The following is a 25,162-nucleotide window of genomic DNA, read 5'->3' as shown; positions in this document are numbered from 1 at the left end:
GACTTGGGTCTCTCACCGGGTATTTCTGCCCCCACCAAAACCACCAACGACTGGTTGGTAACTAACTGAGCCTTGGGTGCCTTGCTGCTTGTGTGCCTTGCATAGACCTCTTCTACACACCCCCACTTTCTAAGCAATTTGTATGCGGCAGCGGTTAGCTGCTAAAGAGCTCGAACCCCTGAATTGTTATTGCCAACTACCGGTAGGTCCCCAGTCCAGGGCCCTGATGTAAAAAAGAAAACCTTGAACGGTTGAGGTTTTCCCAATCGTCTTTGTTCATCCGATGTAGCTTGAACAGCTGCCTGGTCTCTCAATGTAATGTACCACGCAGTAACTTGTTTCCCTCCCCCACCCCCAAAGTTTGGGAGATGCGATGAGTGCTAAACGGCACTCTGTTATTTTTGGGACGATTGTTTGCTTAGCGAATGGGTATTTTTGACCATGACTGGCCTGGCACGGATCACAGTTATGGGGGGGCTATAGTGGGGGGATGTGCTCGGTACGTATTCGGAGGGCCACCGAGACGGCGGGGAGCTTGGACGCGCGATGGGCAAATGTCTTTCAAAGCTTCCATTTTCAGCATGCTAACTTTGGGAGTTTGCGGGGCCCAAGGAGGGAGGGCTCCTTGATCAAGTCGAGACCAATCTGGACATATAGTGACAGGTTGGCAATTAATTTAAGAGAAGGGGTTCGGGCGTGGTGATGAAAACAAGGAAAAAAAAAAAATAAAGGACGCAAAATCAAAGAACACAGACAGACCCCAATGGTAGGTAGCAAAATGAAAATGAGTAGTACTGCAGTACTACGTTGATGCCCGTCCGCTGAGCTTCAGGATAGACAAGAAACCAAGGCAAAAATGCTCGCCAGCAAGGAGTATCGACTTGACTGAATTGGCTGCCAAACACACGTAACCATCGCGCATGAATGCCAGCTCCCCTTGTCTTAAACGCCAGCAGGGGGCCAGCCATATCGGGTCAATGAGCTCCGCCTTGAGGTTCTGCGCGCCACCCACACAAATGCCAAATCCGATCAACGCCAAGCGGCGGAACGGATACCACGCACAAATGCGCAAGAGATCGGCGCCCACTTGACAACAGGGATTAGAGACAAGCAGGCTGGGCGAGAAACAAGCCCTCTCGGCCTACCACCGCCGTTTTAGTCGTCGTCTTGATTTTTTAGACGCTGCTACGGAGCCAAGGAACCCTACGTCGTCAATGGGCAGCCAGTAGACCAGGGAGCACTGGAAAGAAAAATCGGGTGACGGTTCCCTGTCGCAGCCGGTTGAGACGTCGACAAGCCAACCCTACCATCCGGCGACCCTTGCACCCCGTCCGTCCCTTGCCCGCCTCCTTCTGAGCGTGAACCATCTACAACGGACAACCGCACACAACGCACACCCCCTTGTATCCCATGCCCCTCCAGTAGTAATAGACTTGAAGAGTAGCACAGGCTGAAAATATAAGATGTGATGAGTTGCCTCTACTCCAACGTTGTCTAACGTCGTCGACTTGCTCGTTAACCGTCAAGTCAAGCGCCGACGAGGGGTTTTCTCATAAAATTTTAATCAGCTTTGACGCTGGTTTCTCATTCTTTTTATTGCTTTCTTTCTGCTTTTACGAGTGTGTGCAAGCCAAATCAACCAGGGTCGTTTTTTTGTTCAGCAAGCCAATCTTACGTTGGACTGTAAACGGACGGATATCAACTGGCAACCTCCTACCTACCTTCCTCCCTCTACCCCAAGCAAATTACGGGCAGATAGGATATCAGTACCAAGTACCATTTGGACCCGGACCCACGGACCCGTTTGCTCCTTCCCCTCGAAGGCGGTTTTTCTACTTCTGCTGCTGGCTCACCACCGACTACGCTCTTTTTTTTCACCTTGACATCAGGGTTGTCTTTTTTTCCTGCTCTCTTGTTTCCTTCCTCCTGCCCCGCCGGCGGTGATTTTCTTCTCTTTCGACAACTTCAACTCGACCGCAACTGCAACTGCAACTGCAACCCGCGTATTTTCCTGCATTCGATTCGAAATCTATTCCATCTCATCACAATCCGACATATCAAAAGAAGCGTAAGTCGCGTGTGTACGCCCGTTCCATTTTGCTTTGCTTTTGCTTTTGCTTTTGATACTCGCCCTACCCCGGGCAGATATCTTGGACTTGTTGCACCACTCCCACTTTCCCATCACCTTTCATCTCGCACGCCGTACCCCCTTCACGCACAAGAAAAGGCAACACGGTCCGCTTCCTTGGGACGAAAAAGCCCTAGAAGCGCACAAAGCCCAGACGAGCTGTCATGCCCGCACCTGAGTCCAAGCTTAGATGTGCGTCTAACTCATTCCGCTTCACATATTCCCCTTCTGTCGTCCCTCTATCAGCATACAGACGCCCACAGAGTACTTCTCAAAACTACCCAACGTTTGTACCTGCTGCTTGATACGCGTTTTTGCATCCCATGAGTTGCAGTTGAGACGTGGCGTGAATCAATTGTAGCCTTCCTTGTGGGCACTGCGCGCAAATCACAGTCGTTTCGATTCGCTATAACTCCGGGGTGTTTTGATTATTGCGCTGCTTTAGGCTTCTTCTCACTTTTTCCCTCAGAGGACCGCGCACAATATCGGGTTTCCTTGGTTGTGTTCCTTTCCGCCCGCGAAACTGAGCCCCTGCCTATTTCTTCGCCATCACATAAAGTATCTTAGCTTCCCCAGCATAACCTGACCGCGGACTTACTCTTCTCATCACACTCTTATTTCACTCGTTGACTGCTTTCTTATGAAACATTCTTTGGTCACAAGACTAACGCGAAGCATTCCCAAATCACAGCTACTGGTAGCACTTCAAGCTTTCGCACTTCGTACTGAACGTATCGAGGTTTTAACAAGGATCTGCTGTCTATGGTCAACATGGGCCTCAAATCAGTCTTCACCTCGCTCATTCTGGCCTCTGGCCTTTTGAGCAGCCCGGCTCTTGCGGCCCCGTCTCCTCAGGCGCCCGCTCCTACTCCGGCTGCTCCGGCTGCCGCTGGAGGCTGGTGGCTCGGCAATCTTCAGCGCCGTGGCGCTGCCGCCTATGGCGAGCCGGGCTATCAGGTCTTCCGCAATGTCCGCGACTTCGGAGCCAAGGGAGACGGAGTCAGCGACGACACGGTTGCCATCAACACTGCCATCTCGCAAGGTGGTCGTTGCGGCCAGGGCTGCAACTCTAGCACCACTACACCTGGTCTGGTCTACTTCCCTCCCGGCACTTATGTCGTCAGCAAGCCCATCGTCGCCTACTACTACACTCAGATGATCGGAGATGCCCTGAACCCCCCTACACTCAAGGCCGCGGCCAACTTTGAGGGAATGGCCGTCATTGACACTGATCCCTACGATGAGACTGGCCTTAACTGGTGGGTGAACCAGAACAACTTCTTCCGCTCAACTCGCAACTTTGTCATCGACCTTACTGGCATGCCGGCCGACCGTGGTGCGGGCATCCACTTGCAGGTCGCTCAGACTGCCGGCATGCAGAACGTCCACTTCAAGATGCGTACTGAGGAGAACACCAAGCAAATCGGCATCTTCATGGACAATGGATCTGGTCTCTTCATGTCTGACCTCGTCTTTGAGGGCGGCGAGTACGGTGCGTTCTTTGGTAACCAGCAGTTCACTACCCGCAACATGACCTTCCGCAACTGCAAGACTGCCATCATGATGAACTGGAACTGGGCCTGGACCTTCCAGGACGTCACCATCGAGAACTGCGGTACTGGCATCGACATGTCCAACGGTGACACTTCGCAAACCGTCGGCTCTGTCCTGCTCCTCGACAGCACCATCAAGAACACCCCCATCGGCGTCAAGACTGCCTACAACCCAGCCTCCCCGGAGACCAACGGTACCCTCATCCTCCAGAATGTTGACATGACCCAGAATGTCCCCATGGCCGTCGCAGAGGGTAAGAGCAAGGCTCAGATCTTGGCCGGTAACCAGGTCGTCAAGTCTTTTGTGCAGGGACGCAGCTACTCGGACTCCCTTTCTGCCGGCAAAGCTGGCCAGGCTGCCCAAGCTGCTGTCGACCTCCCCGACGTACTCCTCAACAAGGCGACCGGCAAGGTGTTCACCCGCAGCAAGCCTCAGTATGAGACGGTTCCAGCCGCCAACTTTGTCTCTGTCAAGGCTGCAGGTGCCAAGGGTGACGGAAAGAGCGACGACACTGCCGCAATCCAAGCCATCTTTGACAAGGCCACTCCCGAGCAGGTCATCTTCTTTGACCACGGCGCATACGTTGTCAGCGACACCATCAAGGTTCCCAAGAACATCCGCATGACTGGAGAGATCTGGCCCTACATCATGGCCACTGGTCCCAAGTTCCAAGATCAGGCCAACCCCCGTGCTGTCTTCCAAGTCGGTCAGCCTGGCGACGTCGGTGCTGTTGAGATGAGCGACATGATGTTCCAGACTCTTGGTTCTGCGCCCGGTGCAATCATGATCCAGTGGAATCTCAAGCAGGCTTCTCAGGGTGCTGCTGGCATGTGGGACGTCCATGTGCGTATCGGAGGCTCAAAGGGTACTAAGCTCGAGTATGACAACTGCAAGAAGCAGCCCAACAATCCTGGCGCCACCAAAGCCACCATCGACAACTGCATGGGCGCCTTCATGCTTATGCACGTCACCGAGCAGGCGTCGGTCTACATGGAGAACAACTGGTTCTGGGTCGCCGATCACAACCTGGAGCCCTTTGCCAAGACGGACCCTGACCCTTCGCAGCAGATCAACATCTTCAACGGCCGCGGTGTCCTGATTGAGTCCCAGCAGGGCCCCGTTTGGATGTGGGGAACCTCGAGCGAGCACAACGTCCTCTACAACTACCAAACCGTCAACGCCAGCAATGTCTACATGGCTCTCATCCAAACCGAGACTCCTTACTTCCAAGGTAACCCTGAGGCGAACACACCCTTCAACGTGAATGCCAACTTCAAGGACCCCGACTTTGCTCAGTCTTGTGCTGGTAAGGGACCTGGCTGCGCTAGGGCTTGGGGTCTGCGGGCTGTCGACTCCAAGGACGTCTTTGTGTACGGTGCCGGACTTTACTCCTTCTTTGAGAACTACGGCCAATCGTGCCTTGCCACTGCTAGCTGCCAACAGAACATGCTTTCGCTGGAGCAGTCTCCCAACGTGCGTCTCTTCGGCGTGTCGACCAAGGCGAGCACCAACATGTTGACCGTCAACGGCAAATCCATGGCGCTTGACAAGGACAACCGGAACAACTTCTGCGCCACCCTGGCCCAGTTCTCGTCAAACTTGTCGTAGGCCGACATTCCTGACGTGGACCGCAACAAGACCGCAATTATCCACAATGGTAACTCGCCCGTGGCAGATACAGAGCCGGTTTCCACTATCAACCTTTCGTCCATGATCGCTTCGCTTATGGGCACCAAGACAGCCTCTTCCACGACCTCGGCTCCTACTTCTATGAGCATCCCCATCGTTGTCGTTCCATCCTTGGGCCTTCCCCCTCTTGTCGCCCCCTCCTTGAGCACCGCTGCACCCGTCAGCATCATCTCGACTGAGGCTAGCATTCGGTCTACCATTGCTCTCTCCTCCACTTCTGTGTCTGGCACCACCACGAACATGCCCTTTGAGGCTATTGCGACTTCTAATGTTGAAGCTGTGACTCAGCCTGCGGCGAGCACGGTTATTTCTTCGGTCATTACCTCGACTCCGGTCATGATTTCCACTGTTACTCCCCAAGCCTCGTCGGGTACAACAGTTCTTACGACGTCTACCGACGTCGGTGTTCCTACTGAGGTTGCACCTCAGCCGGTTGCAACTCCGACCGTCTCTTCTGCGGTCAACCTATCGTTGACCTTGATTCCTACAGTTCTTCCGACTTTTGCCGACGCTCCTGCTTGTCAGGCTTAGACCGTCAGCTCTATTTGGTCTTTATGAATTTCTTGTGCATTTTCGAGGTTTAATCCTTGGCAGTTTGATATCCCAGTCTTAGAGGAAGACCGAGACTTGACTTTACTTCTTTTCTTAGTTTCTTCGCTCACATCACATCAGATTGATGAGCAGGAAACATATTTTTGTTTGTGTAAATAGGTGGTTGATTGATCATGGGAAACACAAGGCGTATCGGAAGGTCTGTTCATTCTTGCGGCGGCGACCGCATTTGACTTTCCCAGACATTGTTGAGGAGTTTTGCTTCTTTACACATGCCGGCGACATGGCGTTTTCAGTCGTCCGAGCAGTTTCTGGTCTCTAAAGAGATCATTTTTCACTTCTTTTACCTTGATAGGGAACAATAGGGACAGATCACATTTCTGGCATGATTTGTGCATCGCATGAAGTTAGAAACCGAGAATATGGGTCAATAACATGTCATTGCCTCAAGGCAGACATGGGGCCTGGAATGTGTAGTAGAGATATACAGACCAGAATTGACAAACTTCTTCTCTCAATGCTGCTTCTTCTATGAGCTGGAAATTGGAATTGAGTGAAATGACTGCGTGTTCATAGTGGGTGGCAAGATCAGATACAGAAGTTGTCATTTGATCCGTGTGCCGTAGCTGTCGTACTGTCTTGACTGCGTACAGTAATCATGGGATCACTTCAAGGACCCTGACCCCACTCCGACTATAGACCCACCTGACACTGACGCTGGCAGTTGTAAGGCTTTGATCAGCTGGAAAGAAAGTGAACAACGTCATCGTGCTCATTTTGCGCCGTGTCAATCAACTTTCCGGTCATGCCGTAATTTCTAGTACAGCAAAAACTCGAATCGCAACATTCGTTTTGTTAATGATTTTGCCCACCAAAGAAGAACACAATACAGCTAAACCAGCATAATCTTTTCTAGTCAACAGCTTTGCGTAAGGGACGAGGATTGATAATACACCCCCTCGGCTTCAATCCAGTCCATCTGTCTCAATCGTCTAGTCCCTCATCCCACAAAAAAACGGGAGCACAAAAAAGTCACAATGACCGACTCACCCATCAGTCGCAAACGGCCAAACAGCACCGTCAGCACCCCGATCTCCCCGTCGGCCGACTCCCTCCACTCGCCGTCCTCGAGCCGCTCGTCGCCTTCCTCTTCGTCCTCGTCTCGACACCCCCCATACCTCCCGACACGGCTCGAGACCTACGTGCTGGCGCTCTACCCGACGCTCCTCGTCTTCGGCTCGGCGTTCGCCCTGCTGTCGCCGGCCGTCCGGGCCGCAAAGTACGACCCGTACGCGCAGGCACACGTGCAGGACTCGACGGCGCCGTCGTACTTTGCGCGCAAGGACAACGTCTTCAACGTGCTGTTTGTGAAGCGCGGCTGGGCGTGGATCACGGGGGCGTTTCTGACCTTTGTCGCGACGCACCAGGGCATCACCCCGACGGCGGCCAAGGCCAGGGCCGCGGTGCGCTGGGCGCTCGTCACGGGCTGGTGGGTCCTCGTCACGCAGTGGTGCTTTGGCCCGCCGCTCATCGACCGCGGGTTCCGCTACACGGGCGGCAAGTGCGAGGCGGCCCAGGCGGCGGTCGCCGAGGACGGCGTCGCGGGCTCGGCGGCAAAGGATGTGTTTAGCGCGGCGGCGTGTCGTGCCGCTGGTGGGCGCTGGAGCGGCGGGCATGACATCTCGGGCCACGTGTTCCTGCTCGTCCTGGGCAGCTTCTTTCTCGTGCAGGAGGTCGGCTGGGTGGTGATTCGCTGGCGCGCGAGGGGCTGGGAGCTGCGCGGCAAGGATACCAGGACCGTGGTGATGGTGGACGGCGCGGTCAAGAGCGCAGACGTAGAGGCCGAGGACCTCTGGGAGAAGTCGCTGCTCGGTGCGCAGGAGGGGTGGCTGGACGTGCTGGGCCTGGGGGGCAAGGTTGCGCTGGCGGTCGTGGGGTTGAGCCTTTGGATGCTCCTCATGACTGCTATTTTCTTCCACACGTGGTTCGAGAAGGTGAGTGCGGTTTTTCGTTGTTTGTCTGTCTTGGGGAGTATGCGAATGATTGCTAACAGCCTGTCTGGCCAAATCTATAGCTTACCGGTCTCCTGGTCGCTTTCACCGGCCTCTACGGAGTCTACTTTGTGCCAAGACTCATCCCTGGTCTGAGAGCCCTCGTTGGCATGCCCGGAATATGACCATGATATTTTATGGGTCGTGATTGACGGCGGAGTTGGAAGAGACGGACTTTTAATACGAGACCGTGTACAATGGATGATAAAAGGCTTGGTTTGGTAGTTGTAATGAATGGGGACTTGGCTTTTTCACATGTCAGCGGTAGACTAGGACTGGTAGACGTTGAATTTGAAGATATCCACGCTGGGTCAGGCTGTTGAGGCTGCTTTAGGGCATCTTCCGGTCTAGTGTATTGAGTACTGTAGTTCTAGGACAAAAAAAGGTAATATTCGAGACCGGTTCACTTAAAGAACTTAAAGAATCAGGGTCTAACCGCCTGGTATCTTGATAGTCTATGCGGGCGGAACCCTGATGTAAACCATCAATCATGGCGTGAATACAAAGTAGATGGCCGACTTGCCCCACTCTGCCTAGTCTAGAGCAAGGGTCTGAACACATTACATCACTGTAGCTGCAGCGAGGACCAACGTCCGCTTCATCACAGCCACTCACTCGCAACATATAATCAACGGAGAAAAAAACGTTCATAGTTCACCATGGGAAGGATACGAGCTCCTAACAACCTACCAGAGCTGGTCAGGTCTACGTTCGCCCGCGCAAAGGCCAGCGGCGACGTCAATTTTTACCCCACGCAAGCTGCTGTGCTGCACGTGAATTCGATACCGGTGAGTCTTGGTCCTGGATCTTCATAATGAAGATATATATACGATAGATACACTATTTTCTGCATGTTCTAAGCACTAACTGATCAGTTCCAACTACGCTTCTCGCCCTCGCTGGCAAACAAGCCAAAACCACCAAAGCCCACCAACCCAGACGGCGGCGGCGGCGGCAGCACAAAACCATTCGACCCCTTTGCCGACCCGCCCGCCGCCCTCGTGGTGTCCAAGCTGGAACCTCCAGCGCACTACCTCGTGCTGAACAAGTTCGCCATCGTCCCGGAGCACTTCATCCTCGCCACGACGGCCTTTGCCGCGCAGACGGACCTGCTCGACGCCGCCGACCTGGCCGCCGCGCGCGCCTGCGTCGACGCCTACGGCGAGGCCGACGGCGGGCTTTTTGTGTTTTTCAACTGCGGCGAGCACAGCGGCGCCAGCCAGGCCCACCGCCACCTGCAGCTCCTCCCCGTCGCGAGGATGAGGGATGGCCTGCCGCCCGACGGCGGGTGGGAGGTGCTGGCGGCGCGGCTGGGCGCGGATCCTGGTGCGCTGGACCAGGTGCCCTTCCCGTGCTTGGTGGAGAGGTTGCATGCCGCGAGGTGTGGTGCCGAGGCGGATCCGGATGGCAGGGTGCTGAGGGAGGCGTACCTGGCGCTGTACCGCCGGGCGTGTGGCGCGATGGGGGTGGAAGGGGTGGAGGGGCAGATGGAGGGGGAGGCTAGGATCAGCTATAACCTCGCCATGACCCGAGATGTCATGGTGCTGTGTCCGAGGAGGGCCGAGGGTGCGGCGTTGGTGGCGGGCAGCGGAGATGAGGTGGGCAAGCTGGCGCTCAACGGGACGGTGCTGGCTGGGACGGCGTTGGTTAAGAGCGAGGCTGAGTGGGATGCGCTCAGGGGTGATCCGGAGCAGCTGGGGAGGGTCTTGGCGAGGATATGAAGGGGATATGGGATCTTTGGTTAAGGTATTTGGTGGTTTACTTTACAATCTGTCCCCCTCTTGGTGGTCTTGCTTACTAATATGTTGGATGGTCTGCTACATTACGGGTTTCCTTCATATTCACGTGGTGGCCATCTCCATTGCCAGCTCTGTAGACTCAGCTTCAGCTGTTCTATTGAATTGCGAAGAACCTTTCACTTGTTGCCATGGCTATTATTTGTAAGCCGTCAATGCTAGTTGGCCGTCTAGAGTCCTGGCTCGCATAACTAAGAAGCCCACGATCTTGCTCGTAGCTGGCAGATTAGGTGCGCAAGTCAAGAGAGAAAAAGAAAACAATCCGTACACCGACTCCGGCATGCAAAAACTTGGTGAGACCGAAATAACTGAGGCAAAAACAAACCGAAAGGATTCCAAACGCCTAACAAACTTCTTGACCCCTTAAATCCATTGAACAACCGTAAAACAAAACTCAAAAATATTTTGCCCCTACTCGTTGTTGTAAATATTGAGAGAATAGCCGGCCTTGGTGTCCTTTGGATCACCAACATCACCGCTACCTCCAGACCGCTCCCTGAGCTTCTGGTCCCGCAGCATCTTCCATCTCTTGTGGCAGCTGGCCGACCAAAACTTGTGCGTGCCACCAGCCTCAAAGATGTAGTCCCGGACTTTTTGCCACGGGATGTGGTCGGAGCGGGTGTGCCTGCCCAAACCGCGATAATGGCGGACCGCGTCCCACAAGAAGACGTCCTATCAACAGGGTTCACATCGGTCAGAAACAGTCCACCTTTGGCAAGCAGCACGGAGGCGATGTTTGCAGCTGGCAAGAAAAAATGGAGGGGGTGCAAACAAACTCACATCGGCAGCAGTCCACTCGGTCTTGCGCGGACGCAGCGCCTTGTCGGTCACGTAGGTCCGGTATCTGCCCCGAAGGGTCGACTCGGCCTGCACAAAGGGGCCCGCGGCCTGGATCTCGCGGAACGACAGGCCTTCTTCTCTCATCTCGTGGATGAAGAGGTTCTCGACGGCAGAGGACGCCCCCACGGGGAGACGTCCCGACGGGAAGTTCTCTGTCGGTGGACCCGCTGGTCCATTGCCCGGCGCTTGGCTGGGAGGGGAGGAGGCAGGAGCGGTGCTGGGCTCGGTCGTCTGCTTGGATCTGGCAGGGGCACGGGCGCTGGTCCTGGTGGCGTATGGGTGCAAAGACACCTCTACGTCGTCGTCGTCATCGTCGGCCTCGTCCTCTTCCTCGCGACGGTCGTCGCTTGGCAGGTACGCAAACCGAGCACGGCTGGATCGTGGCTCGTTGGGCAGCTGCCGACGGGCATCCTCCCCACTGGGTCCCGAGAAGGAACGAGACGGCAACTGCTTGTTGTTGCTGCTGCTGCTGCTGTTGAAGCCGCCAACGACGCTGGCGCCGCTGACGCTTCCATCCTCGCTTGCCTCCATGAGGCGCTCGTTGGCGCGGAGCATGCTCGCAAACGAACTCGTCGACGACGGGCGGTGGATCAAAGGCTGTTGGGCCTCTACCTGGCTGCGGCCGCGGCGGTACAGCTGCGACTGCTCCAGCACGGGGGTGCTGGCCATGGGCTCGTCCTCGTTGGCGGCGAGGCAGTGTCTGCTCGTTCTGAGCGGGGCGGCGGCGGCGGCGGGGGGCAGCAAGTCGTCGTTGAAGACGTCTCTGGGCGACACCGTCTGGTGCGTCGTGGCCGTTGCGGGAGGGGTCTGGGCCTGCACGGCAAAGCTGGCCAGGGAGGGGGAGGGTCTGGCGGCGGGCATGGGCTGCTGGTGGGCCCAGCTGGTGAAGCTCATGGGGCCGGCAAAGCCGACCCCACCGGTGGCTGTGAAGCCGGGAACGGGGTGGTATGTTGGCCAATACTGTGGCCCAAGCTGGGGTTGGTCAAACAGACCAGAGCGGGAGATGGCGTCTTGCCAAGCATTTGCCTCGAGGCGTGCTGTTGATTGCTCAACAGCAGCCACCGGGTCTTGTTGCTGCTGTTGCTGTTGCTGTTGCTGGTGCTGTTGCTGCTGCTGCTGCTGGTAGTCCTGCTCCCAGTCGTACGGACTCTCGGCAGGGGGCCCGTAGCTGGGCAACACTGGCAACTCGCCCATCTCGGGCACAGCGCGCTCCGGCTGCCACGTCGACATATCGTCAGAGGTTGGCTGGTAATACCCTAAGTGGGTATTATGGTGCGGCACGGGCAGGAAAGCGGGAATCTGCATTTGGAGGGGGGGTTCGGATGTTAGTTGAAATGCTGTAGAATGACGTGGGATGCGGCAAGATGTAGACTCGAATAGATCAGGCATGCTTCTTCTGGGCTGTGAAATATCTGTGATGAAGAGAAAGATGACGCGGGGCAAAAAAGTCGATATTTAGGGGATTGCGATGCTGAGAGTCAAAGAAAAGGGAAGAAATGAAAAGCAAATAGAACAAGACTTACTGGCTCTAGTAGGTAAAGACTATCAAAGTTGTTTCCTATTGCTAGCTCAAAGTCGTAGTTGGTATCTTGTGAAGTTCCTGGTTCGAATTTGAGAGGAATTTCTGCTTGTTGCTGCTGGTAGTGATGGCAGAAGCTGGTGGCGGGGATCTGAGATTCTGTGGGCGAATTTGAAATTTTCCTGCTCGGCTTGGGCCTGATATCGACGACTGGTACATGGCGCGGTTTACGGCTCGAGGAAGACGCGTTCTTGCCCTTGCGCTGGCCGCGGCCGGCAGTCCTGGCCACCCCATTGGTCAATGCTGGGGCTGGCAGCGACGACATCTGCTCAGGGTCAGGGGGCGGGGTCCTCAAATGAAAGGACGTCATGGGCGGCACGGTCGTATGGGCTTCTGGGTGCTGGGTCTTCCTGGCTGATGCGAGCCTGAGGTAAGGTGGCAGCCTTTGAGCCTGAGGACAAGTACGAGACAACTTTCCCCTGCTGTCAAAAACCAATCCACTCCAAGGCAGTTTCCTCTTTTTCTCGCTCCCTCGGACTTCCAAGATTCCCATGTCGTCTTTTGAGAGCCTGTGAGCTCTTATATATATGTCTGCGTGTGCGTATGCGTGCGAGTGCTAGTCGGGCAGCGGAGAGCCTGTCGTCGTCGTCTTTCGGGCTGCTCCGCGCGGAACTGCCAACTTTTCCGTCGATTCGATATCAACTATACCACGTCTCTTTCTTCTTCCTGCCTGCTTTTGCACAACCCACTCCCACAAAAGAGCCGCCTCTCGAACCCCCTTTTTACACCGCCACCAAGACCAAAGTGCAATCTTGGACTCCCCCCCACAAAAAGGCCAAGGCCCGAGTCGATTGGGTCTTTGTCTCGTCCAGCTGCCCCCGTCTCAGCACTCGGTTCGGCTCGCCCGACTTTGCTCCTGCGCTGTGAGTGTCTGCTCCTTAATGCCGGAGAACTAGAACGACGGCGCCTCTGGAGAGCGGTGTGGGAGCTGGCAGCGTTAGGCTCTGGAGGTGTGCGGGGGAGCGGCCGGGTGCTTGTGTGTTCCAACTATATGCTGCAAGATGCCGTGCGTTGGCTGGGCTGATGTGGCGAAAAGCTGTCGAGAACGGTCAGTTCTTCATTGCCTCGCAGTATGTTCTCACCGTCTTTTACCTACCTTGCCTTGGAGTGGCTAATGCTCGAGAGACTGACGAGTTGGTTCGCGTTAGCCCAAGCATGTGAAGATGAAGACCGGCCTGCAAGCATGAAGCAATATAGGTCCATGTTGACTGTCAGAATTGCCGCAGACGCAACATGTTCCCAAGAACACAAGAGGAGGAGGTGGACGTGCCCCTGAGGATGGCCATGCCGGGCACAATGACCGCTGGGCCAAAGACGAGAGACATATGCACAACACCAGCTGTACAGAATCGCAAAGCAGCCCAGCTGCAAGCTGCAAGTCGGCGAGGCCGTCTGCATGGTAGCCTGAGATTCCATTGGCCCTCCATATTTTCCAACTCATGAAAAACTGGAGATCCAAGTCTGGGCGGACTGGCGCATATATTGTTGGATTTAGAGAGAGAGAGAGAGTGAGTCTACCGACTATGACCCACGGTGGAAGAAGGAAACTTTCTTGACTCACGGGACAAGGGCAAGAAAGCGGTGTTCTTTGCATGCAAAAAAAAAAAATTATGACAGAATTTCTTTGTTCTGATGTCAGACTTGTCAAAGGACCTGACGCAACAAACGCACAAGATGACGGGACAGGCTCGGGAGGGATGTATCCCCTGGGAGGAAACAAGAGAAGATAACAGCTGAGATGTGACTGGAGGAGAAGCAAGAAAACAAGTGAAAGCAGGATGACAGGCAGGGAAAACAAAGATCAAACAAACGGCTTGAGGAGAGAGTAGTCCATTTTTCTCGTTTTCCTTGTTGATGTATGAGTAAGCAGCGCTTGGTGATGCGGCATCCTCACCATCACCGGCAGGACTACCTTGAGTGCTAATCAGAGTGTACCGATGGATCGATACACCCTCCGAACGGGAACAAATGTTTCGCAAAGGCCGAAATGATGATGAGGAATAAATGGCAAGTTGGCCGAAAGACATCCAGGGGACCAGATCAACAACTTTCATTGCCTCATGAGTGGTCCGTTGTCTCACAACTGTTGATTTGATAACCTGTTTGAATTCTCGATAATGGTCACGGAGGTTTGTTCGGCTTTCCCGGCACGGTCACTTTGCTCGTCGACACGGCAAACATCCTACATATTTTTTGGGCCTGCATTGTGCATCCAGTTGAGCTTTCTTGCATTGTTCATCAAGTCCTTGAATGTGTACTTGTTTGACTATATTTGGCATCTAAATTGCGGGAACGACAACAAAAAAACTGATCCGAGAAGTCATCTTGAAAATCGAACTTTGGTCAGATATCATACTTGACAAGTCAACTTAGACTACGGTACAAAAGTGGGGCCACACTTTCTATGATCCCGCGCAATAACCCAACAGGCAAACGGACAACAGCAACAAACCAATCACCTATTCCTTTGTGGCTAGTTGAAATTTTTCTTGTCCAACATTCGGTTAATTCGGATATGACTCTGGGGGCGAAGATGTGGAGGAAAAAAAGCATCGTACGATGAAGCAGGGGGTAAATCGAACAGAACTTTTAACCGGGAACCCGTTTTTTCTTTTCTTTTCTTCTTCTTTTTTTTTCTCCTACGAAGTAATAGGCTACCCGAAAAGAACTGCCCAACAGATCGCCACCCCCCGGAACTACAGTGCGAACCTGTTGACCCGTCAAAATACCAGAAGGGCTCAGGACTGAGCGGTGACAGCGGCTCGTAGCAGGCTCTGACCAGAAGAAGGCGTGGGTGCACGACATTCACCCACAGTCCCACACCAAGATCTGGCTCCGGGCCCCCTGCGAATGCAACCTCTTGCCCACGGGAAATCGCATAGAGTGGATGCATAGATGCAGACCAGGGGTGGCTAGAGCTTGGTAGCTATCCGTCGGTGAAGGTTCATTTCTTCATATTGGCTGTGGTCATTTTGCGGCGGCGGAGCAAACTCGAACGTCTTTTCGCCTCTACGATCGGCAGTTGGATTTTTTTTTTTTTGCTTGACAAATCTACCTGGTAATGAGAATATTGGCACCGGTCGGTTCGATCAGTTTGATTGAGCGGAAAGGCAGGTTAATTGATGATCAAAGTTTCCAGGTTGTCGGTAGTACATCCGGGCAAACAGTCGACACCCCCTGCACTCAGTCCAGACCGGGGCCTTGGCCTGGTTCGTTTGCCTGCGGCAAGGGATTGGTATAGTTGTGGGGACAACACTGCGGGAGGATGCTCCGATCTTGATGATTCGTTGCAAGGTAGTTGTGGTTTTCGTGACTTTTCTACGTTCATGGGTGTGTGTGCGGCAGCAAAAAAAGACGAGGAAAGCCAAGGGTCTCACTGGTACCATGCTCTGGATCAGGACGCATGACAGATGTAATGTTAATTAGTTTCTCAGGGTAAGTTATAGATTACAGTATGGCAATCACGGTTATGTTTGATTCACAAAGTGGACGAGTGTTACAGAGAGACAAAAATAAGAATCAAAACTCGATTTGTTGCCGAATCCAACAAAAGAGGAATTGCCATACCCAAAATGCAACTGATGATCAACTCATATAGGTACCCAAGAAGCCAAGGCAGTTATAACATAAAATGTAAATGATCCGGGAGAAAAAAGGAAGAAGAAAAAAACTTCAATAGAAAAAAATCAAGACGAGGAGAAATCAAACATGTTCCCTCGCTCATCACAATGCCAATCTGAATCCATGGCAATTTATGATGGTCCAAGGAACCAGCCCTCGTCTGGCTGGCTTTGATGCAAACGGTTGTCCACGTCGATTGATGCTGCCATTTCAGTCGAGTTCTGATTGTCGCAATGCCCATACAGTATTGGATCGGACTACCAGTCTCTCTTGCTTGTATCCACGCTTGACCAAGCAGGCTTGTACCTGTGGGCCTGTGACTCCAGGGCATCCTTCGGGAAGCTCATGCCTCGGAAAATCGCGACGCGTCTGCTTGCCAAAAATCCTGCCAAGGCTCGCAGGACGCTCGGGGGAAGCTCGATGCATCCCGCTGTCAAGTCGTGCTGTGCGGATGCTGGGCTAGCCCATCGCGGCGCCAGGTAAAGCCGAGTCTGTGAGCGCGATGTTGATGTTGAGAGCGACCAGCTGGCAAGACAACATCCACGCCAGATGTATCAAACGATGCCGACCAAAAGCACAAGCCAATGACTGTCATTCGATCCTCTGTGCTTGAGACCACAACCAGCGGATAGCCAAGCACTAGCCTAGGGGCTGCCGCCGTCCGAGTCAAAAACCACAAGTCGCGAACAAGCCAGTCACCAGAGTATGGGCTGTCGCTGAACAAGGGCCCAAACACACAGACAGGAAGCTACCTCACCACCTCATGCTCGCGCGGCTATCGCAGCCCACGATTTCGGTGCCTGAACCACCGTTGTTGGAGCGGACACAACAGGTACCGCAGCTGGTGGTGGGCGCCAAGATCGTGGGCCGGCGGGAGCGTTGGCCGGCGGCATGGGGCGGATGGGGCCGGGCGCAGACTTGACACCGCAGCCGCCAGCGGCAGCAGCCAGGGCGGGGCTGACGAGACCCAGCACGGGAACAACAGGCGGTTGCTGCGGCGGCGAGCCACCACAACAACACGCACAGTTGACCCGGCCGTTCACGTCGACCGAACCCCGATATCCACTCTTGCCCGACGAGCACTGCGCCATGTGCGCACGCAGGTCGCCCAGGCTGGCCGTCGTCATGCGCAGCTGCGTCGGCGACTTGTTGAATACGCCCAGCACCGAGGCCGGGACCAGGAATGCTGTTCGGGCGTACACCCAGCTCGTCTTCGGCTTGGGCATCCGCATGCCGGGCTCGAGGGTGAGGGGCGCGCGGGATTCGTGGCGGCCGCTCGCGTCGACGTACGGTTCCGTGCCGGTGAAGACACGAAAGTCGTGCGCCGTCTTGAATCGGTGCGCGTGCTGGGCCCAGGGCGCCGGGCCGCCGTCCGGGCTGACGCCGTATGCTGAGATGGTCGTCACTACGTAGTGCTGTGGAGGGGAAGTGGTTGGAGGTTAGTTTGAGCTTCTCCTTGGCTGATGCCATTTCACCACGATGAATGATCAATGAACACTGGTGAGTATCTTGGAACAGGGACCGAAACTTACCGAACCGGTGCTGCATGCTTTGAGGATTATTACTGGGTGACAGGTAGCCTTCACCGGCACGCGGACGGGGAGAGCGTCGTATTCACTCTGCCTCGCCGAGTATGGTATGAGAAAGGCTATGTCACCCTCGGTCCAGGTGATGGTAGGTCTGGGCTTGGGCTGGCTATAGAGCTGGTGCCCGGCACCCTGTGGCATGCGACGAGGTAAAGACATTGCGACTTCTGTTGTTCGTATGAATGGTCAGTGATGAAGTCTGGGGATATACATGTATAGATCTGTTCGACAAGCACGAGAAGAATGGAGGTGAAATGGTGATGATGGGCAAAATCTTTGCAGCATATTTACCTTGAGTGACAGAGAGTTGGTATGGAAGGTGCGAAGGATTGGGCATGATAGATAGTCGTGTCTTTGAGGGGAGAAGGAAGCAAAGATTTCAAGTCCTAATAAATGGAAGGAACAACTTCATTATATACTCTTTCGGATCTGGGAGGCTGGGAATTAGAATTTCAAAGCAGAAGCTACAGGTTCGTGGAGGAGCGCTCGTATCACAGTCATACCTCTAGTTGGCAGGACAGCACACCTAGCCAGTCTAACTTTCTGCATTGCCGAACTCAACCTCAATTACATGTCAAGTATATAAGAGAAATATACTTTGGTAGGTATAGGCAGAGCCCATCAGGGCCAGCACATGGAAAAAAGTACTTTTGAATGATTTGTCAATAATTGATACAAGCTTGACCAAACTACAACTGACGCTACTCTACGGAAATGGAAGCATAAAACCACAGACAGTAAAATTCGAGATATTGAAGCAAGGCCGTATTGTGCAGGGCATGAGCTGTACTGGTGATGCCATCCTTTGACAAAGTTCCCATATTGCGGCTGTCATCCCATCTGCGAGAAAACCCACATCTGAGAGAGGAATTCAAAGAAATGAAGCTTCGATGGCATGGTGGCGACGTGGCGTGGGGTTTCTTTTAAGCTGGTGGCAATGGATGAACCACCTCACCCGCAGGAAGTTTAATATACCAACAACAACAATGGGCGGCGAATGTAAACAAACCATATTCCCAAACATTCGAACGCGACGGTCCGTCACCGGATGCGCTGCAATGCTTACATTCTCTGGTGGTCTATTGCCCCCTCAGCCCCCCAGTATCTCAACCAAGCCTCCGAACTGATGTCATAGTTTCACATGTGAAGCCGTCCCTTTTCCCAGCAATTCTACTTTACTATTCTGCGAGGCGTCTTCCCGAACCTTTTGAACGATAAAATCCCGAGATATAGAACTGATATTTGGGCTTGGAGAATCCAATCACTAATTTTCGCCAGGCGCTATGCGGCAAAATGTACATTCGATTTCTTTTTCTTCAGACTCAAGAGATTGTTTTTGTGGGCTGTGGACAACATTGCCAGATCTTGGACGGTTTTGGTCATGGAATGTTAGTTTGTCGGTTTCGATTGGCAATAAAAAGCGCGCGAGTCGATTCCGAAATACCTCGGTACATAAGATGGGTAGGTAGGCAGACTGCCTACTACGAGATATCAATTGATTTCCGCAGGACGTCCAAGCAGGAGCAGAAGAGCTCTGCCAGGCCCATGATATCGAAAGCACGCCTCGTTGGTTCCATGGACCATGGTAATGCTCGAAAATAAAGCGCCGCCCCCTCAATGCTCTGTCACATCATGCGTGTTGAGCCAATTATATGGTAACATCTCAATACTCCAATCGTACAACCCATGCGCCATCTATGATCTGCCTACAGTAGAGCTATAGATTGCTCCTTTTTCTCCATATCAATTTTGTTTTGGAAATCCAACATGACAGCTACCCCACGGCTACCGAATACCCGCCTATAGGTAGTTCTTGACCAACTCCGAGATAGGTAGATGTTACCTGCTTCAATATTCTGGACCTCGAGACCTAGAATAAGAGCCGTGGCACAAACGGATGAGATCAAATCGCTTATCTATCTAATCCTACACCCAACAATATATCTTTTCACCTTGGCAGGACCGTGAAAGTCACCCTCCCACTGGGTTTACTATGGATTGCTCATGGGCGAGTGTTCCCTTGCTTCAGGATAAATGCGCCTTTATTTTTTTTCGAAAAGGAGGCAGATTCGAACCAGGATTTGAGCGGCGAGGACGAAATCGCTTGTTTGTACTCCCGGATATAAACCACCAACCCCGGAGTAAACTTTTCTGCATGGGCCTTTCGCCCCAAAAGCGACTTTGTCATCGCGACCTGACTTGAAAATGGTGGGCACCCACTACCTCCAAAGACAAGTGACGTTCCAAAGAACGACGGCTGGGGGACTGGTTGGAGGCAGGGCGTCAGGTGCCATGATGAATGTAGTAAGTGAAACCACCGCCCAGCGCTCACTTTTCTTCTTTTTTTTTCTCTCTTTATTTCCAATCTCAGGGGCTCTACGATTCCAGGCTTTGTACAAGAACAACGAAGCCAACCTCACTTTCAAGGAGACAGCGTCCAAATTATCGGCATTGCTTTTCAGCTGATACTACACGACGTCGAAAAGAAAAAAAAACCACTGACAAGATGAAACAAAAACCAACAGAAACAGCCAAATAGCTCTGGCACTGGCCGTCCTTTTCGTTCTTTGGATTAGAGAACGCAGAAAGTAGCAGCGCTTGGATGACGAAGGTGGCACGGCTGATGTATACGTCAAGGCAGAGCTCCATTCCCAGGGGATTGTGCAGATTGACCCCCAGGAGATGCCGCTCAATCTGCCAAAGCCGAGCGAGCTCGAGGTTTACGAGGTGCCTGTTGAAGTCAATGGGGATTCGGCCTTGGCGGCTGAGCGTAGGTACAGCACGTGTATGGAGATGACACCGTGAGCCTTGAGGGCAAAGGTGTTGTGGAGTAAACGTATTCATTTTCGGTTGGTTGTGTAGAGGGTAATCTGATTTGAAAGAAATGTATGTAACCCTGCAAATAAACAAAGCAGGTTTAAGCAATACTGATAAGCCACAGTGTTGGCTAAATTTGCTCGCTAGAATTTAGAGTACATGGGACTGAATTCGTTAAAGTTTGATCAACATACAATGGCAGACATTGAATCTGTAATATCTCAGCAGTCTACCATGCAACCCATTTCTGGCCGCCCATAGCGACGAGACGGTTGAAGAGCTCATCACGCAGCGGACAAGCCGTAACCTTGAAGCTCTTGCCACTGTGCGTAATAATCTCAAGGCCGTCCTCAACTTTTCGCTCCAGCGACCAACCCACAATGAGCTTCGCCTTCCATCCATACCCGCCAAACTTCCTGAGCTCCGCTATCTCAGAAACGGCAACGCTCCACTCGGGGTGCACTACATCTTCGCTGGCCTTGTGTCCATCGTCGCTATCACCCTCCTTGGTGCTGAAGCCAACAAGTGCCGGTGTCGCGCTGATGTAGATGCGACCCTTTCTACCCTCGTGTCGGGCCTTGAACTCTACAGGGCCCGTCTTGATGTCCGTCTCTCCCTTCTTGGGTGGCACAACACCCAGTCTCTCTTTGGCAGGATGCGAACCAAGGACCTTTGCGCGCATCGTGTCTGTACCGATTGCCGTCTTCACACCACCTTTCGAGGTTCCCTTGAAAAGACCCATGATCTTGCTCCCCACCTTGCCGTGCTTGCTCGACTTGGATGCTTCAATGTCTGTACCGTCCGTCTCGTACTTGGTTCGTGGGTTGTGGGCCATGGCTTCATCTAGCTCCTCCGCAGTGGCATTGAGGGGAGGCTCGGCTCCAGTGGCCCGAAGGTGTTCATCGGTAACATGAGCCGGCTGGTCAGGCGGTCCATCGGTAATTCTAGGGGGTGGTGGGACGGGTGCTTTGTTGTTCTCGCCAATTCGAAGAAGCGTGATTGTGAGCTGAGCATTAGTCGGGACACCTTTGAGTGCGGTGCTGTGTTTATACTCGGTTAGCAAAGGACCGGGGGCACGGCTTGTGTTCCGATAGAAGCAACCGAGGGGACATCAGTAGAATAAAGACATGTTAGCTTACTTTCGTAACTCCAAGAGCTTCTGCCAATTGGGCACCGTCCTGTTCAACCAGTTCAGTCCCCGGGTAATTATGGGCTCCCCAAAGAATACAAAGCCGATACCTGCAGTTATCGCTTTGACAAAAACGTAGGATGACACAAGTAGCGATGCAGCAACCACTGGAAGAACGAGAGTGCCAAGGCGGAGGCGAGCAACCTCTTGGGGGAAAGGTCGAGTTGGTGAAAGCGCGCTAGAAATATATTATCAGCCATGGTGTCTTTTGTGGTGATCTTGCGCCTGGGCCTAAAACTTACTTGGCAAATCGCTCCCAGGTGTCAGTCACTTCAGTGATAGCGTGCATAATGGGGCGCATCTTTGTCCACATGGCCGTCTCCATGGGCACCTTTGTCTTGTCTTTGCTGGCATCGGTATCTTTGCCCTGAGCCTTCTCCCTCGCATCGGCCGTACCGACAGCGATGGTGGTAGGGTCTGGTCCGCCGGCCGAGTCCAGTGCGCCATCTTCGCCATCCGCATCGTCTTGCGGATGCTTGCCAACAGCACTGCTGAGGGCGACCGAAGTCATTCCGTTGACAAAGTTGCTTGCTTCCTGCTCGACAGCCTCGCCCTTGTGGTTCTCTGGCGCTCCTGTGACGCTGTCATGGCTTCCAAGAACACCAGATTTGGGTTTTTGCACACCGCCGTGTTTGCTGCTGACGAGTGACATGGGGGCTGGTGGGAACAGAAAGGCTCGGGATGGTGCATACACTATAAGAGTGAGAACGGTGGCCGACAAGAGGAAAACAAGGCAGTCGAAGGTCCATGCAAAAACGTAGGCCTGGAAGATGGCTCGTTAGCAGGGGAGAAATAAGTAGAATTACGAGGTGCCATTCACCTACAGCACAGAAACATGCAGTCCGCCTAGACTCTCTCCAAGATCGAAGACGGGCAACATGTTTGACAGTCGCCAGCAGTCCAACAATCACAGTCGTGTAAAGTCGCTCCAGCTTTGCCCGCAATTTGTCGGGCGAGAACTCTTCTTCCTCTGCAAAGTTCAAGTCAAGATTTCCTGCTACCGGGTAAGGCGATGCTTTCACATGGTACATTTGCTGCCAATGATGTTAGACGAAGTAACCCATACACTCGGACGGGTTCATTTGCGTGCATCATACCTTGTTGAATCGCCTAACCAAGATCCAGAGCTCCTCGTTGGAGAGACCTCCGATCAGAGGCTCTGCAATGTTCTGCTTCTTTTCGTGCCATCCCAAATCCGCCGCCTCGGTACGTCCATGGTTCAGCTCGAGCACTCCATTGGTGCTATGGTTGTCTTTATCTGTTGATGCAAGAGCGTGAGACAGAGTCACATCGCCCTCGAGGGTATTTGAGGTTTCTTTACGGGTGGGGTCCGTCACCGGTTGGATGTTGTCCGGTATTGGTAGAAGATCCACGATGCCGGTTCCCTGTTCTTGGTCGCCGGCGGCGGGGTTTGCATCGGCGCTGGCTGGCATTTCACCGGCGCGGGAAGAAGGGTTAGTTCCTGCGTCCATGGTGATACCTGGCAAGAGCTAATCTAGGGCCTGATGTTAGCAAGGGAATATGGCAGTGCAACATGCACTTTTTTGACAAATCCAGGTCAGAAATTAGATAGTTAGAAGTCTTTCGGTTCAATTTGCGAGCCATGCAACATTAAAGGGAAACGAAATTTCGAACATGCAGCTTTGAGGCGTAAGTGAATGGTATGCAGTGACGCTGCAACTTCAAGGGACACAAGATTGTTTTTGCAAAACGGTCATGACGTAAATGGCTGCTATTGCCAACAGGAAACGGCGCCAATTGCGCAAAGGAAACGCGCTAAGATGCGCTAGCATTCTCAGCTGCGGGAAGGTACTAACTAATATGGAGTACAGTCGCAATGGCGATCGACGCACAATACACGTGCTAGCATCCATGTTTGCCAAGTGTCACTGGACGGGAGGATGATGGTCATCATGTAATTACAGCCTGTAAGATGCCTGGAAACTGGAAAGAGTGGAAGCAAGGCAAACAAAGGGCCAGACAAGCCAGACTGCGCGCTTACCCTAACCCGCATCTCCTTTGGCTTGGCAACCAGCGACCTTGGGCAACCTGAACCTCCATTTCAGGCAATGCAAACTGTTAAGCTTGCCACACCGTGATCCCCCTACTTACTTCCAACGGTGACATACATTGAGAGTGAACAATATTGGGAGTCCTGCTATTGGATGACTAGAATCATCAAATCAAACCTTTTTCGTTGCTGAGGCGAACCTGAGTACATAATGCAAGTTATGCAACCACGCGGCACGCCATACGTTTGGTACATGAGAACAGCGATTTTACCCAAGCTTTTGTTCTCCAACAAGATATTTGTTCCTCCTTCACATCAGATTATCTTGCTCTCACCAGAGAGCAATTTCCACCGCCAACCGTGTCTCTAGTTAGTTTTCCGTAAGTCCTTTCTCGGTTCAGTCGCCTTCCCCCGGCCTTCAGCATTTGTTTAAAGCATCTTGCATTTTCCCGGTGCGCATCTGTGGCGACACGAAAGACTTACGCCCAGACTTCGGGTGAACTCATCAGCTGCCACAAGCAAGTTGTAATGTCACGTCTTGGTGGCCAACGGGTGCCAAAGCTATCAAAGATGCAGGAGAAGGTTGTATTATATGACATTGTTTTGATTGCTTCGGCTCTCTTTAATATAATAATGAGAAAGCTGACAGCTGAAAAGTGCATATGATGGTAGTAGGGAAGCCGAATGCGGAAAGGTGCATAAAATTGAACTGAAAATCTCAGGAGACTCCCTTATTCAATGTTCCACAAACCTATGATTGGCTGGATGATTGTTTACTGAGAGAAAGTTGGTACGGTCTGCTGGTGACATATTTTAGCAGGAATATCATGATGAGACAACTGCACACATCGTATGCCCAAGGAGAAATTACCATATAAGCCATGCAACTATTCTTCAAATTCAAAAATCTTTTCCTTTCCAGCATCAACCAGAATCCAAAGATATCCACAGCACAGAACCTCCAAGCTACAAACTCCCTCTACTCACAGCCAATATGCTTTCACTCTCCATCGTCACCCTCATGGCCACCGTCCTCGCCGGTACCGCAGCAGCCGCCCCGGCGGAGGTCAAGGCAGTGCCCGCCAAGGAGGCCACCGCTGGCACCTCGTCCATACTTGCCGCCAACGTCCAATTCGAGGTTTGCAGGGCCATCAACTTCAACGACTGCGGCATCTTTCTCGCCGAGGAGTTTCAGTGCTGTAAGCGCCCCCTAGTCTTGAAGGTCTTCATCAAGAATTGCCTTGTGTGGAGTTGTAATCGTGTGGCTGATGCAAAATATCGCACCTCCAGACAACCTCGGCGGTACCACCTGGGACAAGTCGCTCTCCTCTCTCAGAACCCGGACAGTGGGCTTCTCGTGCTTCATCTGGCGGTAAGTTGAAATTCAACCCCTCTCTGCTGTTATCTGCAGGGTGCGTGTTGACTAATGATACCAAATTTGCACCAGCACTACCACTTGCCAGGGTCCTCGGGGCGGACCGATCAGGTCCGACAATCCTCACGAAGACCTCCGCATTTTTGGCTGGAACGACGATGTCAGCTCCTTCATGTGTATCCCCAGCTAGATAGGTAGATGGCAGGAGCTTGTGTTTGGTTGGAAGTATTGTTGTTCCTCTTCTCTTTCTCGCCCTCTGGAAATATCTACATGAGATATATCATATAACTAGTGGGTTGGCAGTGAGAACTGCCCTTTTTGATGGCTCAGTCTTTGTCACAATTTAAAAATAGCAATCAGTACACGCATACCTC

At 53.0% G+C, this 25,162-nt stretch overlaps 10 protein-coding genes across 11 annotated transcripts; 6 read left to right on the top strand and 4 right to left on the bottom strand.

Moving 5' to 3' along the window:
• Positions 1-802: 802 nt before the first annotated feature.
• On the bottom strand, positions 803-1,367 carry MGG_17487 (uncharacterized protein; the record flags this gene model as incomplete). The annotated part of the gene is made up of 2 exons (XM_003718792.1): positions 803-1,141; positions 1,308-1,367. 2 exons carry the CDS (start codon positions 1,365-1,367, stop codon positions 803-805), a joined length of 399 nt encoding a protein of 132 aa, XP_003718840.1.
• A 16-nt stretch (positions 1,368-1,383) lies between these two features.
• On the top strand, positions 1,384-6,440 carry MGG_17486 (uncharacterized protein). Its single transcript, XM_003718791.1, has 2 exons — positions 1,384-2,068; positions 2,820-6,440. The coding sequence occupies exon 2, from the start codon at positions 2,891-2,893 to the stop codon at positions 5,288-5,290; it is 2,400 nt and encodes a 799-aa protein (XP_003718839.1). The 5' UTR covers positions 1,384-2,068; positions 2,820-2,890; the 3' UTR covers positions 5,291-6,440.
• Positions 6,441-6,692: 252 nt separating this feature from the next.
• On the top strand, positions 6,693-8,397 carry MGG_00264 (uncharacterized protein). The gene is made up of 2 exons (XM_003718790.1): positions 6,693-7,917; positions 7,998-8,397. Exons 1-2 carry the CDS (start codon positions 6,961-6,963, stop codon positions 8,097-8,099), a joined length of 1,059 nt encoding a protein of 352 aa, XP_003718838.1. The 5' UTR covers positions 6,693-6,960; the 3' UTR covers positions 8,100-8,397.
• Positions 8,398-8,524: 127 nt separating this feature from the next.
• On the top strand, positions 8,525-10,166 carry MGG_00265 (uncharacterized protein). The gene is made up of 3 exons (XM_003718789.1): positions 8,525-8,762; positions 8,850-9,914; positions 9,989-10,166. Exons 1-2 carry the CDS (start codon positions 8,634-8,636, stop codon positions 9,693-9,695), a joined length of 975 nt encoding a protein of 324 aa, XP_003718837.1. The 5' UTR covers positions 8,525-8,633; the 3' UTR covers positions 9,696-9,914; positions 9,989-10,166.
• Positions 10,167-10,181: 15 nt separating this feature from the next.
• Positions 10,182-12,499, bottom strand: MGG_11617 (uncharacterized protein; the record flags this gene model as incomplete). The annotated part of the gene is made up of 3 exons (XM_003718788.1): positions 10,182-10,442; positions 10,551-11,909; positions 12,134-12,499. 3 exons carry the CDS (start codon positions 12,497-12,499, stop codon positions 10,182-10,184), a joined length of 1,986 nt encoding a protein of 661 aa, XP_003718836.1.
• Positions 12,500-13,190: 691 nt separating this feature from the next.
• MGG_17485 (uncharacterized protein) lies at positions 13,191-13,592 on the top strand (the record flags this gene model as incomplete). Its single annotated transcript, XM_003718787.1, has 2 exons — positions 13,191-13,259; positions 13,416-13,592. 2 exons carry the CDS (start codon positions 13,191-13,193, stop codon positions 13,590-13,592), a joined length of 246 nt encoding a protein of 81 aa, XP_003718835.1.
• A 2,979-nt stretch (positions 13,593-16,571) lies between these two features.
• Positions 16,572-17,555, bottom strand: MGG_00266 (uncharacterized protein; the record flags this gene model as incomplete). Its single annotated transcript, XM_003718786.1, has 2 exons — positions 16,572-17,225; positions 17,343-17,555. 2 exons carry the CDS (start codon positions 17,553-17,555, stop codon positions 16,572-16,574), a joined length of 867 nt encoding a protein of 288 aa, XP_003718834.1.
• A 2,046-nt stretch (positions 17,556-19,601) lies between these two features.
• MGG_00267 (uncharacterized protein) lies at positions 19,602-20,201 on the top strand (the record flags this gene model as incomplete). The annotated part of the gene is made up of 2 exons (XM_003718785.1): positions 19,602-19,700; positions 19,992-20,201. The coding sequence occupies 2 exons, from the start codon at positions 19,602-19,604 to the stop codon at positions 20,199-20,201; spliced, it is 309 nt and encodes a 102-aa protein (XP_003718833.1).
• Positions 20,202-20,226: 25 nt separating this feature from the next.
• MGG_00268 lies at positions 20,227-23,157 on the bottom strand (the record flags this gene model as incomplete). 2 transcript variants are annotated; one of them, XM_003718783.1, is made up of 6 exons in its annotated part: positions 20,227-21,253; positions 21,353-21,580; positions 21,645-22,165; positions 22,227-22,436; positions 22,500-22,660; positions 22,724-23,157. In XM_003718783.1, the coding sequence occupies 6 exons, from the start codon at positions 22,872-22,874 to the stop codon at positions 20,443-20,445; spliced, it is 2,082 nt and encodes a 693-aa protein (XP_003718831.1). The 2 variants fall into 2 exon arrangements, with proteins under 2 accessions (XP_003718831.1, XP_003718832.1); XM_003718784.1 differs by having other exon boundaries at positions 20,443-21,253; positions 22,500-22,874.
• Positions 23,158-24,407: 1,250 nt separating this feature from the next.
• On the top strand, positions 24,408-24,978 carry MGG_00269 (uncharacterized protein; the record flags this gene model as incomplete). The annotated part of the gene is made up of 3 exons (XM_003718782.1): positions 24,408-24,612; positions 24,704-24,785; positions 24,861-24,978. The coding sequence occupies 3 exons, from the start codon at positions 24,408-24,410 to the stop codon at positions 24,976-24,978; spliced, it is 405 nt and encodes a 134-aa protein (XP_003718830.1).
• Between the last annotated feature and the right edge of the window lie 184 nt (positions 24,979-25,162).

The sequence above is a fragment of the Pyricularia oryzae genome, chromosome 5, assembly GCF_000002495.2.
Source record: "Pyricularia oryzae 70-15 chromosome 5, whole genome shotgun sequence".
NCBI lineage: Eukaryota > Fungi > Ascomycota > Sordariomycetes > Magnaporthales > Pyriculariaceae > Pyricularia > Pyricularia oryzae.
Note: the sequence above shows the minus strand (reverse complement) of the source record. Positions and strands in the feature narration are given on the sequence as shown.

Excerpts from the sequence above, each read along its gene's own strand:
- MGG_00264 (XM_003718790.1), top strand. The coding sequence starts at position 6,961 with ATGACCGACTCACCCATCAGTCGCAAACGGCCAAACAGCACCGTCAGC. Across the intron at positions 7,918-7,997 it reads TCCACACGTGGTTCGAGAAG|CTTACCGGTCTCCTGGTCGC; the intron begins GTGAGTGCGGTT and ends CCAAATCTATAG.
- MGG_17486 (XM_003718791.1), top strand. The coding sequence starts at position 2,891 with ATGGTCAACATGGGCCTCAAATCAGTCTTCACCTCGCTCATTCTGGCC.
- MGG_00265 (XM_003718789.1), top strand. The coding sequence starts at position 8,634 with ATGGGAAGGATACGAGCTCCTAACAACCTACCAGAGCTGGTCAGGTCT. Across the intron at positions 8,763-8,849 it reads TGCACGTGAATTCGATACCG|TTCCAACTACGCTTCTCGCC; the intron begins GTGAGTCTTGGT and ends CTAACTGATCAG.